General features: G+C 43.8%; 1 protein-coding gene and 1 pseudogene across 1 annotated transcript; both read left to right on the top strand.

Moving 5' to 3' along the window:
- Nucleotides 1-1623: 1623 nt before the first annotated feature.
- Nucleotides 1624-7015, top strand: LOC148508377 (uncharacterized). Its single transcript, XM_088444648.1, is given in 6 exon segments — nt 1624-1685; nt 4939-5114; nt 5117-5217; nt 5219-5353; nt 6459-6948; nt 6951-7015. Coding segments are annotated over 6 exon segments (1029 nt in total).
- An 8346-nt stretch (nt 7016-15361) lies between these two features.
- On the top strand, nt 15362-15971 carry LOC148508376 (uncharacterized; annotated as a pseudogene).
- Nucleotides 15972-18760: the final 2789 nt, after the last annotated feature.

Raw genomic sequence — 18760 nt, 5'->3', positions numbered from 1 at the left:
TGACAATAGAGTTCCTGTCTATGGTGATGTCATACACGCAAAGGTTAGAATATACTGTGTACTCATATGACAATATAGTTCCTGTCTATGGTGATGTCATACACACAAAGGTTAGAATATACTGTATATTCATATGACAATAGAGTTCCTGTCTATGGTGATGTCATACACACAAAGGTTAGTATATACTGTATATTCATATGACAATAAAGTTCTTATCTATAGTGATGTCATACACACAAAGGTTAGTATATACTGTATATTCATATGACAATAGAGTTCCTATCTATGGTGATGTCATACACACAAAGGTTAGAATATACTGTATATTCATATGACAATAGAGTTCCTGTCTATGGTGATGTCATACACACAAAGGTTAGAATATACTGTATATTCATATGACAATAGAGTTCCTGTCTATGGTGATGTCATACACACAAAGGTTAGTATATACTGTATACTCATATGACAATAGAGTTCCTGTCTATGGTGAAGTCATACACATAAAGGTTAGTATATACTTTATACGTGTATATGACAAAAGAGTTTCTCTCCATGGTGATGTCATATACACAAAGGTTAGTATATATTTTATATGTATATATAGCAAAAGAGTTCCTCTCCATGGTGATGTCATACACACAAAGGTTAGAATATACTGTATACTCATATGACAATAGAGTTTCTGTCTATGGTGATGTCATACACACAAAGGTTAGAAAATACTGTATATTCATATGACAATAGAGTTCCTGTCTATGGTGATGTCATACACACACAAAGGTTTATGTATACTGTATACTCATATGACAATAGCGTTCCTGTCTATGGTGATGTCATACACACAAAGGTTAGTATATACTGTATACTCATATGACAATAGAGTTCCTGTCCATGGTGATGTCATACACACAAAGGTTTATGTATACTGTATACTCATATGACAATAGCGTTCCTGTCTATGGTGATGTCATACACACAAAGGTTAGTATATACTGTATAGTATACGTATATATGACAAAAGAGTTCCTCTCCATGGTGATGTCATACACACAAAGATTACAATATACTGTATACTCATATGACAAAAAGCATTACTGTCTGTACCTTTTAAAGATTGTGTATTCTTTGGCTGGAAAAACAGTTTCGCTCAGGGGATCTAAGGTTTAGCTATAATAATCAAAAATTGCTTTATACTTACACACCACTTGCAGCATGTTTACTAACTTTAAAGATTTAGGAAATCAATTCCTCATTTAAAAATGCCCTTTGCAAAGATTGTTATTTAAAATTGTTCATTTGAAGTACATGTTGTCACTGAATAGAACATTTAACTTCCTAAAATATTATAAAATTAGGCATTTTACAGCCATAAAGCATTTTCTATTTTGTGTTTGTTTCTGAGAATATTGCAATATGTAATATTTAATTACTTCCAAGCTGTTTTATATTGTACACATTTGCTTATTTTACTGCATTTTCATGTCTCAGCACATCTGTTACTTATTCTCACCAAGTCCACATGCTTTGTTTTTTACAGTTTTTGGTATTGTGCAGATCTGATCTTTAATTGTTTATATACTTTTTTTTATGAAAGCTATACTTCATTTTATGGCGAACATGCATCCAAAGGTATTTAAAAAGAAGGATGAAGGAAAATATGAAAGAGTGCAGATTTGCAGGTTTGCCAAATTATTCCATTTTATACAGAAATAAACAACGGTGGAGTTTCTAGTTACCGAGCTCTTAATGTTTTGTATGATAAATGGGAAAGAAGTGTTTTGATTATTCTGCTTATTGTATGCTTACTGCTCTATATACCAGTCACGTGCTGTTCCACTGGAAGGAATTACATTCGGCGCACAAACTATTCATATTTGGGGCCTAACTTAGAGGTGGATGCAAATGGCTTCTCAGCTGCGATCCCCTATGCAGCGCTCTTATAAAAATGTGCAAATGTCACAACCGCCTAGCTTTGTATTGAGACGCCCAGTGAGCATTAGCATACGGGGACGCTACCATCGCACTCACGTCGGTCGATAACCAGTCATCTGAGCAATCCTATGGTCTCACAAAATGGAATCAGTATGTTTTCCCGGTGGCCGTATCCCGACAGCGCCAGCCCAGCAGGGGTGAAGATCCCGATCGTTCTTTCTGGTAAGTATCGCTAACCTAATTCCCTACCCTAACCCTCCTTTAGGGGTGCCTAACCCTAACCTCCCCCCCAAGTGCCTAACCCTAACCCCCTCTAAGTGCCTAAATCTAACCCCCCCTTCCCCGCAGCCTAACCCTAAGTCTCCCGGGGGGTGCCTAATCCTAACCTCCCCCCGGGGGTGACTAACCCTAAACTCCCCTTCCCCTAGCCTAACCCTAACCTTCCCGGGGGGCTCCTAACCCTAAGTCCCCCATGGGAGCCCCTAACCTAACCCTCCCCCCCGCGGCTGTCCGTGCCCGGCACCCAGCTTACCTTTGATCGGTATGCCGGGTGTCGGGCTCCTGGCGTACCTCTGATGACATGCGTCGGGATTTCGATGCCTGTCATTAGTACCTTGCCGGGATTAGACAGTCGGTAAACTGGTGTTCTGGATTTCAGCCGTCGGCTTCCCATCTGCTTCCCGTCTGCTTCCCCACACATTGACTATGGGAAATGAGACACCAGAACCATTTTTACTGGGTATGGAATTGTAAACGCAGGCTGCATCATGCCCCATAAATGGTCATGACATATATAAGTTTAAGCCCCAATCACCCGTTACCTCACACAAATGCTTCTTGACTGTCAAGCCTGGCAGTGTAGGAGCTGGGCGCAACGCTACTAATATGCATTGCAATGGGTGCTAGGCAGTGGGGGCACTTACAGATAATGGTAGTGATGGCCAGTTCTGCCCACAGGGCAAACTGCGCTCTGTGCGACGACACCAGCCGCACCACCCTAGTTACAGCCCTGCTTAATGTATTCTCTTGTTAGCTGTTGGTGTGGCTGAAATGGGCAAACACTAATTAGATCGGGTGACCACTTTTGGCCATGTAGTGTATATACAGTACATATATAAAATTAAAAATTTAATTTTTGCACTATTGTATTTGGGTACATCTTATATATAAAATTCATTGGTCTGTTTGTTTGTTTATCTGTCCGATTATGCATTCAGACACCCCTGCCCCAATTGCAATGAAACCAATGCGAGGTGGTCCAGTTGGATCCTGGCCAGGTTTTAGGGGGGGTTGCGGTCCTAGTCAGACCTTCTGTTGGTGTATGCTGGGCAGAACTTTGAACCCGGGAGCCTGTTCTGGGCCTGCCACTGGATGGATTTGGATGAAAACCACCATGTGGTAACATTGGATCTCAGAAGACATACTAGGGGTTTGAGGTCCCGGTTGGAGCTCCCATTGGTGTACACTGGGCAGAAGTTTGACCCGAGAATGCTGGGCAGAACTTTGACCCGGGGAGCCTCTCCTAGGCCTTCCACTAGATGGATTTTGATGAAAACTTCACAGAGGGTTGGCAATTGGTCTGGGATGCCTAATGAAGTAATAAATAATTCAAATTTGTGCAAATCATGCAGACTTCACGAACGAAAACAAACCCGATGTGCGGTCCCGTGGGTCGTTAATCGTATCTTCAGATCTTACCTATTACACGTAAGATTTGTCAATCTTGTAAGTGATTTGGTGCAGATTGTGTTTTTGCACTGCCAATCGATCTAACGATATATCTTCTGATCAGCGTCATGTGAGTTGTATTTCTGGACACTCCCATCCTCCATTTTGTGCAGCATTGTGAGGGCGATTGGAGAGGAAGCACACAGAGCAGCTCTGGGACTGATCTACAATTTGCAGGCCCCATTCTACATTGTTTTGGTATGTGTGTACTGCTGTCCACCAATGTCAAATCAACTGAACACCAATGTTTACCTGCAAATGTTTTTTCCCTGAACACCAATGTTTGCCCACCCAAATGTATATTCCCCGGAACAGCAATAGACTGTACACCTCTGTTGGCCCACTAATAAAGTATATTTAATTGAACTCAAATGTTTATATACACTGAATACCTACCTATATGTTTGCCCTACACTGTCCCCCATATATGTATAATATGCTGCTAATGGGTAAAACACAATAATGTAGGTAGGATGCTACTGTTCCCCAACTGTGTACCTGACACTACTGTCCCACACCTGTATTTACACATTACTGTCCACAAACTGTGTTCCTGATGCTACTGTCCCACACCTGTGTTTACACATTACTGTCCCCCAACTGTGTATCAGATGCTACTGTCTCACACCTGTGTTCACACATTAATGTCCCCCAACTGTGTACCTGATGCTACTGTCCCACCCCTGTGTTTACACATTACTGTCCCACAACTGTGTACCAGACGCTACTGTCCCACACCTGTGTTTACACATTACTGTCCCTCAACTGTGTACCTGACGCTACTGTCTCACACCTGTGTTTACACATTAATGTCCCCCAACTGTGTATCAGATGCTACTGTCTCACACCTGTGTTTACACATTAATGTCCCCCAACTGTGTACCTGATGCTACTGTCCCACACCTGTGTTTACACTTTACTGTCCCCCAACTGTGTACCTAATGCTACTGTCCCACAACTGTGTTTACACATTACTGTCCCCCAAATGTGCACTACATGGTAATGTAGCCCAAGTGTGTATCATGCTTCTGTCCCCCAACTGTGAATTACATGCTACTGTTCCATATATGTGTATTTATTACAAATAATACAATTTAAACTTTTTAACACTTTATTAAACATCCAAAAATACCCACAAACGTATTACTAACTGAACTTTATAAACAATCTAACTATGTACAAATTTAAAAACGTCCATAAGAATTTAAAAGTTTGTTGGATACAATCATTTTCCTAAAATTTAAAATTATAGTTTTGTTAATCTTTTTGCAGAGAAAAGGTATTGGACATAGACCACCAGTTCATCACAGGTTTCATTGATCTCTATAGAGAGAACGAATGTCTGTGGCGAGTGAAAAGCAGGGACTATGCCAACAAAGCAAAGAAAACTCAGGCACTACAAGACTTGGTTGTCTACTGTAGGCCATATTACAGTCCTGCAATGGTGGATTTGTCCGCCGAAAGATACAAAACCTCCACACTGACTTCACAAAGCAGAACAAGAAAATTGAAGATACGAAAAAGACCGGTGAAGTGGCAGATGAGATATGCGTACGAACCCACCTTGTGGTACTTTAATCAGCTGAGGTTTTATAAGAAGCCACAGAGGGCAGGCCTTGTGATAATGGCTGAGAAAGACACTGCAGAGGAGGCCGAAGTTGTGGGTGACTTGTCTGAGCCACTATTGGTAAGTTCAGAAACCGTTCCAAGTAGAGATATGCGGGTTCGGTTTTACTCAGTTCTTTTCACCAAAATTTTCGCAAGTTCTTATTAGTTCGGATTTCTCTTATTGGCTATCCAAAACACGTGATAGCCGATAGCCAATAAGATGCTGTTTTTGAGATCCGAACATATCCGAGTAAAACCGAACCGCACATCTCTAGTTCCAAGCAAAATGTTTTTGTGAAATGTAAAAGTCCTGTTTTTCTTTTAAATGTATTTCTGATGTCAAAATTGTCCCCTTCTCTGATTTATCTAATTAAGTCCTCCTGCCATGACACTGCACCCACTCCATTAAAATAGGTCAGGTACTCCGCTCTGACCTGTTTTACCCATGTGGTCCATGTGTTTTGCAGAGGACGTGCTGCCACAGAAGACATTTGAAATATCTCCTCTGGTTTTTCTGGGTCTTCTGGTCCTGCTGTGCCTGTTGTCCTTGCTGTGTGATTTTGTGCCAGAGAAAGTTATGGACACAGCACGCCGACACCACCCAGTCAATTTTGTCAATGCGCAGGTTGATTGAGGAGTGGAACATGTGGAAACGGTTGCTTTGTATTCCAAAGGCATTCTCAACTATATGCCGGGCCCTAGAAAGCCTGTAGTTGAAGATCCGCCAAACTTTTGTCAGGCCCCTTTGTGGCTATGGCTTCATGATGTTTTTGTGAAGTGCGAAAGCCTCATCTGCCACAAATACAAAATTTAGGCCATGCTTGGTTTCAAATGAAGGGTCTTGGAGGTAAGTCTCTCATAGAATGGCGTATTTTTGAAGGAACCGCCATCCAAAGCATGGCCATTCTTGCCAACATCCACAAAGACAAACTCATAGTTGGCATTCACCACCACCCTGAGAACAATAATAAAGTACCCCTTATAGTTGTAGTAGTAAGATTCTGAGTTGGTAGGTGGGGTTACCCGGATATGTTTGCCATCGATCGCTTCCCCGCAGTTTGGAAAATACCAACGCCTGTCAATTTCCTCTGCGATGGCTTTCCACTCCTCCATGCTTGTAGGGAACTAAAAATAAAAAAATAAAAATGGTTAAAACTTGATCTTTATGTTTTTTTCCCCAACAGATTTCCACCCCAGGCCTGGACATTCCAGACACGCCTAAACTAAGCCTACTCGCTGAGAGCAAGGGGTATTCTTCTGATCCACCAGCATCCAAGCCACCTCCAAAGAAGCGGCATAGAAAAACTAAAAATTATGCACAATGTGAGGATGACATACTGGAACAGCCTGAAGAAGCTTTACGGAAACCACCTGATCATTTTGATCACCTTGCTACATACATAACTAGCGCAGTCCGGCAGATGGACACTGACATGCAGGTACAATTAGAGCGTATAGTCTCCAGCCTTATATCCCAGGGGAGAAAGCGGCTCCTAACTGCAGATACCTGCCTGACGCAGCCTGGACCCAGCACCAGTGCCCCTCCCACTAGAGGGATATATCCCACCCCATTACACCCTACTTCCCCCCCCTTACACCCATCCATCTCAATACACCCTGCTCCCCTGACCACCTACCCATCCATCTCAACCCACCCTGCTCCCCCACCACCTACCGCTCCACAATATGCACTGCCTTGATAGAGTCAGCGAAGGATACTCCTGACTTTTTTAATTTATAAAATTTACCTCAATTATCATCAAGTTTTATCAGCCCCAATAACTAGGGAGCTGTATTGTACTTCTGTCGCAGATTGAAGTAGGTCAATAAACATGTGATGCAAGTGCAAATTGATGGGGCCGGGACCTCAATTTGCTCTTACATCACATGTTTATTCTCCTATTCCGATCTGTGCCGGAAGCAAAATATATTATAGTGTATTGGGGCTGATAACAATTGATTCTAATAAGATTTTCACATTGCATTGTATTTTGTATCACACACTATGTATATGGAATGTCTGCTGAATAAGCAGTCTGGTTTTTTTACAGTTGTACATTTATTTTATAATTTATAGAAGAAAGCAGTCATGTTGGCACCAAAACCTGGGGTACGGCCTGCAGTGTCACAGTACTTATATTGAATTTGCATACACTGGGTTATAGCCAGCAGTGTCACAGTATTTATATGGATACACTGGGGTACGGTCTGCAGTGTCACAGTACTTGTATGGATACACTGGGGTATGGCCTGCAGCGTCACAGTACTTGAATTTATCCACTGGGGTATGGCCTGCAGTGTCACAGTACTTATATGGAATCTGGATACACTGGGGTATGACCAGCAGCATCACAGTACTTATATGGATACACTGGGGTTTGGACGCATACACTGTGGTATGACCAGCAGCATCACAGTACTTATATGGATACACTGGGGTATGGAAGCATACACTGGGGTATGACCTGCAGCGTCACAATGCTTATATGGATACACTGGGGTACAGCACAAAAAAATGACTTTTTAACTTTTGGACAGCACAGCCCCTGAATGGACTCAGCACACAGCCCCTGGATGGACTCAGTGCCAATGTTTGCCTACAAATGTTTTTTTTCCCTTAACACCCATGTTTGCCCACCCAAATGTATATTCCCCGGAACAGCAATAGACTGTACACCTCTGTTGGCCCACTAATAAAGTATATTTCATTGAACTCAAATGTTTATATACACTGAACACCTACCTATATGTTTGCCCTACACTGTCCCCCATATATGTATAATATGCTGCTAATGGGTAAAAAACAATAATGTCCCCCAACAAGGTAGGATGCTACTGTTCCCCAACTGTGTACCTGACACTACTGTCCCACACCTGTATTTACACATTACTGTCCACCAACTGTGTACCTGATGCTACTGTCCCACACCTGTGTTTACACTAGGGGTGTGCACCGGCCACTTTTCGTGTTTTGTGTTTTGGTTTTGGATCTGGATCTTTCTTCGTGTTTTGGATCTGGATTGGTTTTGCCAAAACCACCCTTCCGTGTTTTGGGTTCTGGGTTTTGTGTTTTGGATCTGTATTTTTTTTTTAAAAAGCATAAAAACAGCTAAAATCACAGAATTTGTAGGTTTTTCTGCTCCTATGCTATTATTAACCTCAATAACCTTAATTTGCACTCATTTCCAGTCTATTCTGAACATCTCACACCTCACAATAGTGTTTTTATGTCCAAAAGGTTGCACCGAGGTAGCTGGATGACTATGCTAAGCGACACGAGTGGGCGGCACATACACGTGACCCATCTAGGCGTGAAACTGCAGTGGCAGACAGAATGGCAGTTTGAAAAACTAGTCCCCAAACTGTACATAATGCAAAGAAAAAAATGAGGTGCAAGATGGAATTGTCCTTGGGCCCTGCCACCCACCCTTATGTTGTATAAACAGGACATGCACACTTTAACAAACCAATCATTTCAGCGCCAGGGTCTGCCACACAACTGTGGCTGAAATGATTGGTTCGTTTGGGCCCCCACAAAACAAGCTGGCAATTAATCTGTCCCTGCACAAACTGGCTCTACGGAGGCAAGATGTCATCCTCATCCTCCTCATCCACTGATTCCTCACCCTCTTCAGTGTGTACATCCTCATCCTCACAGAGTATTAATTCGTCCCCGCTGGAACCACAGGTCCCTCTGTACGTTCTGGAGGCTGGTCTCCCTGGAAGAGTTGATAATTCATTTTATGAACATCATCTTCTCCACATTTTGTGGAAGCAACCTCCTACGCCTTTCGCTGACAAGGTTCCCGGCTGCACTAAACACTCTTTCGGAGTACACACTGGAGGGGGGGCAACTCAGGTAAAATAGAGCCAGTTTGTACAGGGACCTCCAAATTGCTTCTTTTTCCTGCCAGTACAGGTACGGACTGTCTGACATGCCTACTTGGATGCTGTCACCGATGTAATCCTTTAACAGACAGACGCACGCTTGTCGCTGCTGCTTTGAGGATGCAAGTGCGGCTACAGCCCACACAATTCACAAAGACAGAAAAAATAAAAAGAATATTTTTATTGTTTGTGGAGCGCACTTTGAGGGTTACACAACCCTTTAACAGACAGACGCACGCTTGTCGCTGCTGCTTTGAGGATGCAAGTGCGGCTACAGCCCACAGAATTCACAAAGACAGAAAAAAGAAGAATATTTTTATTGTTTGTGTAGCACACTTTGAGGGTGTCACCACCCTTTAACAGACAGACGCACGCTTGTCGCTGCTGCTTTGAGGATGCAGGTGCGGCTACAGGCCACACATTTCACAAAGACAGAAAAGAAAAGAACAATATTTTTATTGTTTGTGTAGCACACTTTGGGGGTGTCACCACCCTTTAACAGACAGACGCACGCTTGTCGCTGCTGCTTTAAGGATGCAGGTGCGGCTACAGCCCACACATTTCACAAAGACAGAAAAAAAAAGAACAATATTTTTATTGTTTGTGTAGCACACTTTGAGGGTGTCACCACCCTTTAACAGACAGACGCACGCTTGTCGCTGCTGCTTTGAGGATGCAGGTGGAATCTAGACGGGATTTGGAACCGGAGACACACTACCTCCATCAATTGTCTAAATCCCACTGCACTAATGGCGGATACCGGACGCACGTCTAACACCAACATAGCAGTCAAGGCCTCAGTTATACGTTTTGCTTCAGGATGACTGCTGTCGTACTTCATCCTCATCACTAGGGACTGTTGGAGGGTCAATTGTTTAGTAAAAGTAGTGATGTTCCTACTTCCTCTCTGGGATGATGAACAACTCCCAGCAGCAGCAACAGCACTAGGAGGAAGTGGTTCTTGATCTTTCCCTATTTTATTTTTATCGGAGAAAGTTTGGTCCTCCATTTATGTTATATTGAAATATACGTGCGGCTAAAGCGCACACAAACACAGAAAATATTTTTTTATTTTTGCTGGAGAGTAGTGCACTTTGTGGGTTACACCACCCTTTAAGAAATGAGCCAGCCAGCTCTTTACTTATGGGACACAGGTGCACGCTTCGCGCTGCTCCTTTGTTGATGCACGTGCAGCCACAGTGCACACAAGTCACAAACACAGAAAATAAATATTTTTTTGGTTTGGACTGGAGTGTACTTTGGGGGTTACAGCACCCTTTAACGGTCAAGCCAGCCGGCCCTTTACTTATGACACAGGCGCACGCTTGGCACTACTTTGTTGATGCACGTGCGGCTACTGCGCACACAATTCACAAACACAGAAAATATATATTTTTTTGGTTTGGAGTGTACTTTGGGGGTTACAGCACCCTTTAACGGTCAAGCCAGCCGGCCCTTTACTTATGACACAGGCGCACGCTTGGCACTACTTTGTTGATGCACGTGCGGCTACTGCGCACACAATTCACAAACACAGAAAATAATTTTTTTTTGGTTTGGACTGGAGTGTACTTTCGGGGGTTACAGCACCCTTAACGGTCAAGCCAGCCGGCCCTTTACTTATGACACAGGCGCACGCTTGGCACTACTTTGTTGATGCACGTGCGGCTACTGCGCACACAATTCACAAACACAGAAAATTATTTTTTTTTTAGTTTGGACTGGAGTGTACTTTGGGGGTTACAGCACCCTTTAACGGTCAAGCCAGCCGGCCCTTTACTTATGACACAGGCGCACGCTTGGCACTACTTTGTTGATGCACGTGCGGCTACTGCGCACACAATTCACAAACACAGAAAATAAATATTTTTTTAGTTTGGACTGGAGTGTACTTTGGGGGTTACAGCACCCTTTAACGGTCAAGCCAGCCGGCCCTTTACTTATGACACAGGCGCACGCTTGGCACTACTTTGTTGATGCACGTGCGGCTACTGCGCACACAATTCACAAACACAGAAAATATTTTTTTTTTGGTTTGGGCAGGAGTGTACTTTGGGGGTTACAGCACCCTTTAACGGTCAAGCCAGCCGGCCCTTTACTTATGACACAGGCGCACGCTTGGCACTACTTTGTTGATGCACGTGCGGCTACTGCGCACACAATTCACAAACACAGAAAATTATTTTTTTTTAGTTTGGACTGGAGTGTACTTTGGGGATTACAGCACCCTTTAACGGTCAAGCCAGCCGGCCCTTTACTTATGACACAGGCGCACGCTTGGCACTACTTTGTTGATGCACGTGCGGCTACTACGCACACATTTCACAAACACAGAAAATAATTTTTTTTTTACTTTGGACTGGAGTGTACTTTGGGGGTTACAGCACCCTTTAACGGTCAAGCCAGCCGGCCCTTTACTTATGACACAGGCGCACGCTTGGCACTACTTTGTTGATGCACGTGCGTCTACTGCGCTCACAATTCACAAACACAGAAAATATATTATTTTTTTAGCACTTGGGGGGAGCACCCCTGATGGACAGAGCACCCCCTGGACAACACTACAGCACCCCTTTTGGACTGGGACACTGCACAGGACTTTGGAGTGGACACAGCCCCTATGGAGAACTGACTGCACAACACAGTCCAGCCAGCCCCTATGGACTTTGAAGTAGTGGACACAGCCCCTATTAACAACAGCAGTACAGCACAACACAGCCAGGCCCTATGGACTTTGAAGTAGTGGACAACAGCAGCACTACACTACACTACACTACACAGCCCTAACTCCCACCCTCCCTCTTCACTGTCCACAGCCGAGTGAGAAAATGGCGCCGACGCGGGTACCTTACATAGGATCCAAATCCCGCGAGACTCGGAAGGCGGGATGATGACGTTTTGCCTCGATTTCAGATCCGAGTCAGGCGGGAAAAGTCGAGCCTGACTCGGATCGGACTCGGATCGGGGGGGCTCGGGGGGTTCGGATTTCAGAAATCCGAACCCGCTCACCCCTAGTTTACACATTACTGTCTCACAATTGTGTACCTGACGCTACTGTCCCACACCTTTGCTTACACATTACTGTCCCCCAACTGTGTATCAGATGCTACTGTCCCACACCTGTGTTTACACATTACTGTCCACCAACTGTGTACCTGATGCTACTGTCCCACACCTGTGTTTACACATTACTGTCCCCCAACTGTGCACCTAACGCTACTGTCCCGCACATGTGTTTACACTTTATTGTCCCCCAACTGTGTACCTTATGCTACTGTCCCACAACTGTGTTTTCACATTACTGTCCCAAAATAGTGTACCTGATGCTACTGTCCTACACATGTGTTTGCACATTACTGTCCCCCAACTGTGTATCAGATGCTACTGTCCCACACCTGTGTTTACACATTACTGTCTAACAATTGTGTACCTGACGCTACTGTCCCACACCTGTGTTTACACATTACGGTCCCACAACTGTGTACCAGACGCTACTGTCCCACACCTGTGTTTACACATTACTGCCCCCCAACTGTGTACCTGACGCTACTGTCCCACACATGTGTTTACACTTTACTGTCCCCCAACTGTGTACCTAATGCTACTGTCCCACACCTGTGTTTACACATTACTGTCTCACAATTATGTACCTGATGCTACTGTCCCACACCTTTGTTTACACATTACTGTTCCCCAACTGTGTATCAGATGCTACTGTCTCACACCTGTGTTTACACATTAATGTCCCCCAACTGTGTGCCTGATGCTACTGTCCCACACCTGTGTTTACACTTTACTGTCCCACAACTGTGTACAAGACGCTACTGTCCCACACCTGTGTTTACACATTACTGTCCCTCAACTGTGTACCTGACGCTACTGTCCCACACCTGTGTTTACACATTACTGTCCCACAAATTGTGTACCTGAGGCTACTGTCCCACACCTTTGTTTACACATTACTGTCCCCCACATGTGTACCTGATGCTACTGTCCCACACCTGTGTTTACACATTCCTGTCCCCCAACTGTGTACCTTATGCCTGACGCTACTGTCCCAACAACTGTGTTTTCAGATTACTGTCCAACTGTGTACCTGACGCTACTGTCCCACACCTGTGTTTACACATTACTGTCCCCCAATTGTGTACCTGACGCTACTGTCCCACACCTGTGTTTACACATTACTGTCCCCCAACTGTGTACCTGATGCTACTGTCCCAAACCTGTGTTTACACATTACTGTCCTACAACTGTGCACCTGACACTACTGTCCCACACCTGTGTTTACACATTACTGTCCCCCAACTGTGTAGCTGACGCTACTGTCCCAACAACTGTGTTTACACATTACTGTCTCACAACTGTGTACCTGCCGCTACTGTCCTAAACCTGTGTTTACACATTACTGTCCCCCAACTGTGTACCTGATGCTACTGTCCCACAACTGTGTTTACAGATTACTGTCCCCCAACTGTGTACCTAATGCTACTGTCCCACAACTGTGTTTACACATTACTGTCCCCCAAATGTGCACTACATGGTAATGTGCCCCAAGTGTGTATCATGCTACTGTCCCCCAACTGTGAATTACATGCTACTGTTCCATATATGTGTATTTATTACAAATAATAAAATTTTTACTTTTTAACACTTTATTAAACATCAAAATATACCCACAAATGCATTACTAACTGAACTTTATAAACATCTAACTATGTACAAATTTAAAAATGTTCAAAAGAATTTAAAAGTTTGTGGGACACAATAATTTTCCAAAAATTTTAAATTATTGTTCTGTTAATCTTTTTGCAGAGAAATGGCGTTGGACAGAGACAACCAGTTTATCACAGGTTTCATTAATCTCTATAGAGAGAACAAATGTCTGTGGCAAGTGAAAAGCAGGGACTATGCCAACAAAGCAAAGAAAACTCAGGCACTGCAGGACTTGGTTGACTACTGCAGGCCATATTACAGTCCTGCAATGGTGGATTGGTCTGCCAAAAGATACAAAACCTCCGCACTGTCTTCACAAAGGAGAACAAGAAAATTGAAGATTCGAAAAAGTGCGGTGAAGGGGCGGATGAGATATACGTACGAACCCACCTTGTAGTACTTTAATAAGCTGAGGTTTTGAAACAAGCCGCAGAGGACAGGCCTTGTGATAATGGCTGAGAAAGACACTGCAGAGGAGGCCGAAGATGTGGGTGACTCATCTGAGGCACTATTGGTAAGTTCAGAAACCATTCCAAGTAGAGATGTGCGGGTTCGGTTTTCCTCGGTTCTTTTCACCAAAATTTTCGCAAGTTCTTATTAGTTGAGATTTCTCTTATTGGCTATCCAAAACACATGATAGCAGATAGCCAAAAAGATGCTGTTTTTTAGATCCAAACATTTCCAGATAAAAACAAACAGCGCATCTCTAGTTCCAAGCAAAATGTTTTTGTGAAATGTAAAAGTCCTGTTTTTCTTTAAAATTTATTTCTGATGTCAAAATTGTCTCCTCCTCTGATTTATCTAATTGAGTCCTCCTGCCATGACACTGCACCCACTCCATTAAAATAGGCCAGGTACTCCACCCTGACCTGTTTTGCCCATATGGTCCCCCTGTTTTGCAGAGGACGTGCTGCCATAGAAGACATCTGGTTTTTCTGGGTCTTCTGGTCCTGCTGTGCCTGTTGTCCTTGCTGTGTGGTTTTGTGCCAGAGAAAGTTATGGACACAGCACGCCGACACCACCCAGTCAATTTTGTCAATGTGCAGGTTGATGGGGGCGTGGAATATGTGGAAACGGTTGCTTTGTATTCCAAAGGTGTTCTCAACTATACGCCGGGCCCTAGAAAGCCTGTAGTTGAAGCTCCGCCACTCTTTTGTCAGGCCCCTTTGTGGCTATGGCTTCATGATGTTTTCGTGAAGTGCGAAAGCCTCATTTGCCATAAATACAAAATTTAGGCCGCGCTTAGCTTCAAATGAAGGGTCTTGGAGGTAAGTCTCTCATAGAATGGCGTATTTTTGAAGGCACCACCATCCTAAAGCATGGCCATTCTTGCCAACATCCACAAAGACAAGTTGTTGGCATTTACCACCACCCTGAGAACGATACTAAAGTACCCCTTATAGTTGTAGTAGTAAGATTCTGAGTTGGTAGGTCGGGTTACCCGGGTATGTTTCCCATCGATCGGTCTCCCACAGTTTGAAAAATGCCTACGCCTGTTGAATTCCTCTGCGATGGCTTTCCACTCCTTCACGCTTGTAGGGAACTAAAAATAAAAAAATTCCCGGACATGCCTGAACTAAGCCTACTCGCCGAGAGCAAAGGGCATTCTTCTGATCCACCAACAACCAAACCACCTCCAAAGAAACAGCGCAGAAAAAAAAAATGACGCACAATGCGAGAATGACATACTGGAATAGGCTGAAGAAGCTTTATGGAAACCACCTGATCATTTTGATCACCTTGCTACATACATAACTAGCGCAGTCCGGCAGATGGACACTGACATGCAGGTACAATTTGAGCGTATAGTCTCCAGCCTTATATCCCAGGGGAGAAAGCGGCTCCTAACTGCAGATACCTGCCTGACGCAGCCTGGAACCAGCACCAGTGCCCCTCCCACTAGAGGGATATATCCCACCCCATTACACCCTACTTCCCCACCCTTCCACCCATCCACCTCAGTACACCCTGCTTCCCTGACCACCTACCCATCCATCTCAACACACCCTGCTCCCCCACCCACCTACCCCTCCACAATATTCACTGCCTTGATAAAGTCAGTGAAGGATACTCCTGACTTTTTTAATTTATAAAATTTATTTCAATTATCATCAACTTCTATCAGCCCCAATAACTAGGGGGCTGTATGGTATATTGTGCTTCTGTCGCAGATTGAAGTAGGTCAATAAACACGTGATGTAAGTGCAAATTGATAGGCCCGGGACCTCATTTTGCTCTTACATCACATGTCTATTCCGATCTGTGCCAGAAGCAAAATATATCATAGTGTATTGGGGCTGATAACATTTGATGATAATAAGATTTTCACATTGCATTGTATTTTGTATTACACACTTTTGTGTACGGAATGTCTGCTGAAGAAAGCAGTCTGGTTCTTTGTACAGTTGTACATTTGTTTTATAATTTATAGAAGAAAGCAGCCATGTTGGCACCAAAAACCATTTTTAAAGTGTTTTACACTTTATAAACCAAAAAAAGAATTTATAAAAAAAAAGTTGAATAAAAAACTTTTGTCAGTCTCTAGAAAAGTGTGGTCTGGTTTCTTTCCTCACAAAACTTGTACTGCAGTATTTTCACAATCGCTTTGCATGTCTCAAGGATTATTAGACGCAAAGCTTGAGGGGAGATGCGGGTGCCAAACTTCAGGTCTTCCATGGACCTTCCTGTAGCCAGGAACCTCAGGGTAGCCACCAGCCTCTCCTCAGCAGGGATGCCCTCCGCACTTGGTACTCTGCCTCTGGATATAGGGGTCACCAGACGTAGAAAGTCCTGGAAGGTGGCGTCATCCATGTGTAGAAAGTTGCGGTAAATATCTGGGTTGTTTTCCCTAATCTCAATCAGCAGCGGCATGTAGGAGCGACTATCCCTCTGCAGCAGTCACTCCTTCGTCCAGCAGGACCTCAGCCTCCTCCTTTGCTGGGCCCTCTCCTTCTCAGCTTCACCCCAGCATAGGCAAGCAGAAGTCTATACCGATAACTATCCATCACTGCAGGATAGAATACAGGATAGAATGCAGAATAAACAAACTTTGTTAAGACAAGCCAAAAACAAAACAGAGCACAATAGCAATGTACAGCGTTCAGCAGGTATACACCAAGCCTCACTAGTCATAGAGAAGAAGTGCACAGAGCTAAAATGGCGGCCGCTTTATATATCCCCTATAGTCCAACCCATTATTAAAAATGTAAAAGAAATCTTTAAGATGATCATCAGATAGATCAATTACGATCTAACGATTTGGGAAACATTTACATCACACAATATATCGTTAGATCGTTTGTCAGATTGTACAGTTCAATGCATGATATCGTTTGTCAAGGGCTTCCGGGGATATAAAGGGAAATCGTTAATGACATCGCATTGTTTGCGAGTCATTTAGTGAGTGAGCACCTTTAGATTAACCAGCACTCTGTATAAAAAATGTGTGTACCAGGCAAGTAATTCCGGTGTATTTTAGTGCCTAAGCAGCTCTTTCTAACCTAGGCCCTGATTCAGACCCACTCGCGAGCGGCTGTCCGCTTGCAAGTGGGTCGATGTTCTGCACTGAGCATGCGCACGACGGAGGGAGCTCCGTCGTGCGCATGCGCCAGACGTGACGAGCGAAGGAAAGTCCTTTGCTCGTTGTGTCTGATCAAAGGGGGCGTGCTGTCAATGTTGTTTGACAGCACGCCCCCTTTGGTGGGCGTGCCGGGGGCGTGCCTCCCTGACGGGGGCGTTCCCACGGGAACGCCTCCCGTCAGAAGCCGGCCCACTGACATCACTAGTGATGTCAGTGGGAGTGATTTTGGCTCTGATAGAGCCAAAATCACTCCGGAGCTTGCGGTTGAAAACCTCAACCTCAAGCTCCGGCTCGCAGTTTCGATGGTCGCGATGGTCAAGACCATCGCGGCCATCAAACTGCACACTCGTATAGGCTGTGGGTGGTGACCCACAGCTATACGAGCGTCCAGGAGGACGCTCCATTTTTTAGGAGGGCGGCCCTCATTCAGAGCGTGCGCTCTGCTCAGAGCGTCCGGCTCTGAATGAGGGCCCTAGTTTGTAGCCCATGGCTACTGCTAATACTTTTATATTTATAAATACAGCCCCCATTATTTGACCGGGCCAAAAAAGTTGAAGCAAATGATTATGAAAACTGAACCAATAGAGTAATGGCTTAAATTAATTCCCTGAAGCAAGGGATGGTCAAAAGTCAGTACATTTAATACACATTACCCAAAAAAATGTAAATATGGCATTTAAGTGATAGCATTTGTTTATTCCTCTTTGCTGAATACAGTATATGTTATGATAATTAACTCAGCAATGGTATACCTACCTGATAGTCTCCAATTATTTAGTGCCCTCTAGTGACTGAGTGACTGCATGATCTGAAGATATGATTTGATTGATTGATTGATTGATTGATTGATTGATTGATTGATTGATTGAATGAATGACTGACTGAACATATGACTGTCATAGACAACTTATGTATAACTTCATGCCGATTGTAAAGTATTTTTTTTAATACGGTTATCCTGAAATTAAACATCTTACTTACACCCATGTTTAAATGTTTTACTTGCAAAATACACATTGCCCATTAATTGGGCATCAATAAAACTTAAAAACATCTCTAATACAGCAAAAACATCTCTCCATCTCCTGTGCAAAAAACACCTGCTCACAACATATTGGGGAGTGATAAAGTGGAGAGAGATAAAGTACCAGTCAATTAGCTCCTAACTGACATTTTCCAAACACAGCCTGTAATGTGACAGTTAGGAGCTCTCTCCACTTTTTCACTCTCCAAGGCTTAGTACATATCTTCCATTATATGCTAGAACAAAGAAAATGGTCCTTCAGTTTCTCTGTCTATAGT

This window comes from Taudactylus pleione, unplaced genomic scaffold, assembly GCF_031769625.1.
Source record: "Taudactylus pleione unplaced genomic scaffold, aTauple2 ptg000370l, whole genome shotgun sequence".
Classification (NCBI taxonomy): Eukaryota; Metazoa; Chordata; class Amphibia; order Anura; family Myobatrachidae; genus Taudactylus; species Taudactylus pleione.
The sequence above is the reverse complement of the archived record's forward strand: the minus strand, read 5'-3'. Positions and strand labels throughout refer to the sequence as shown.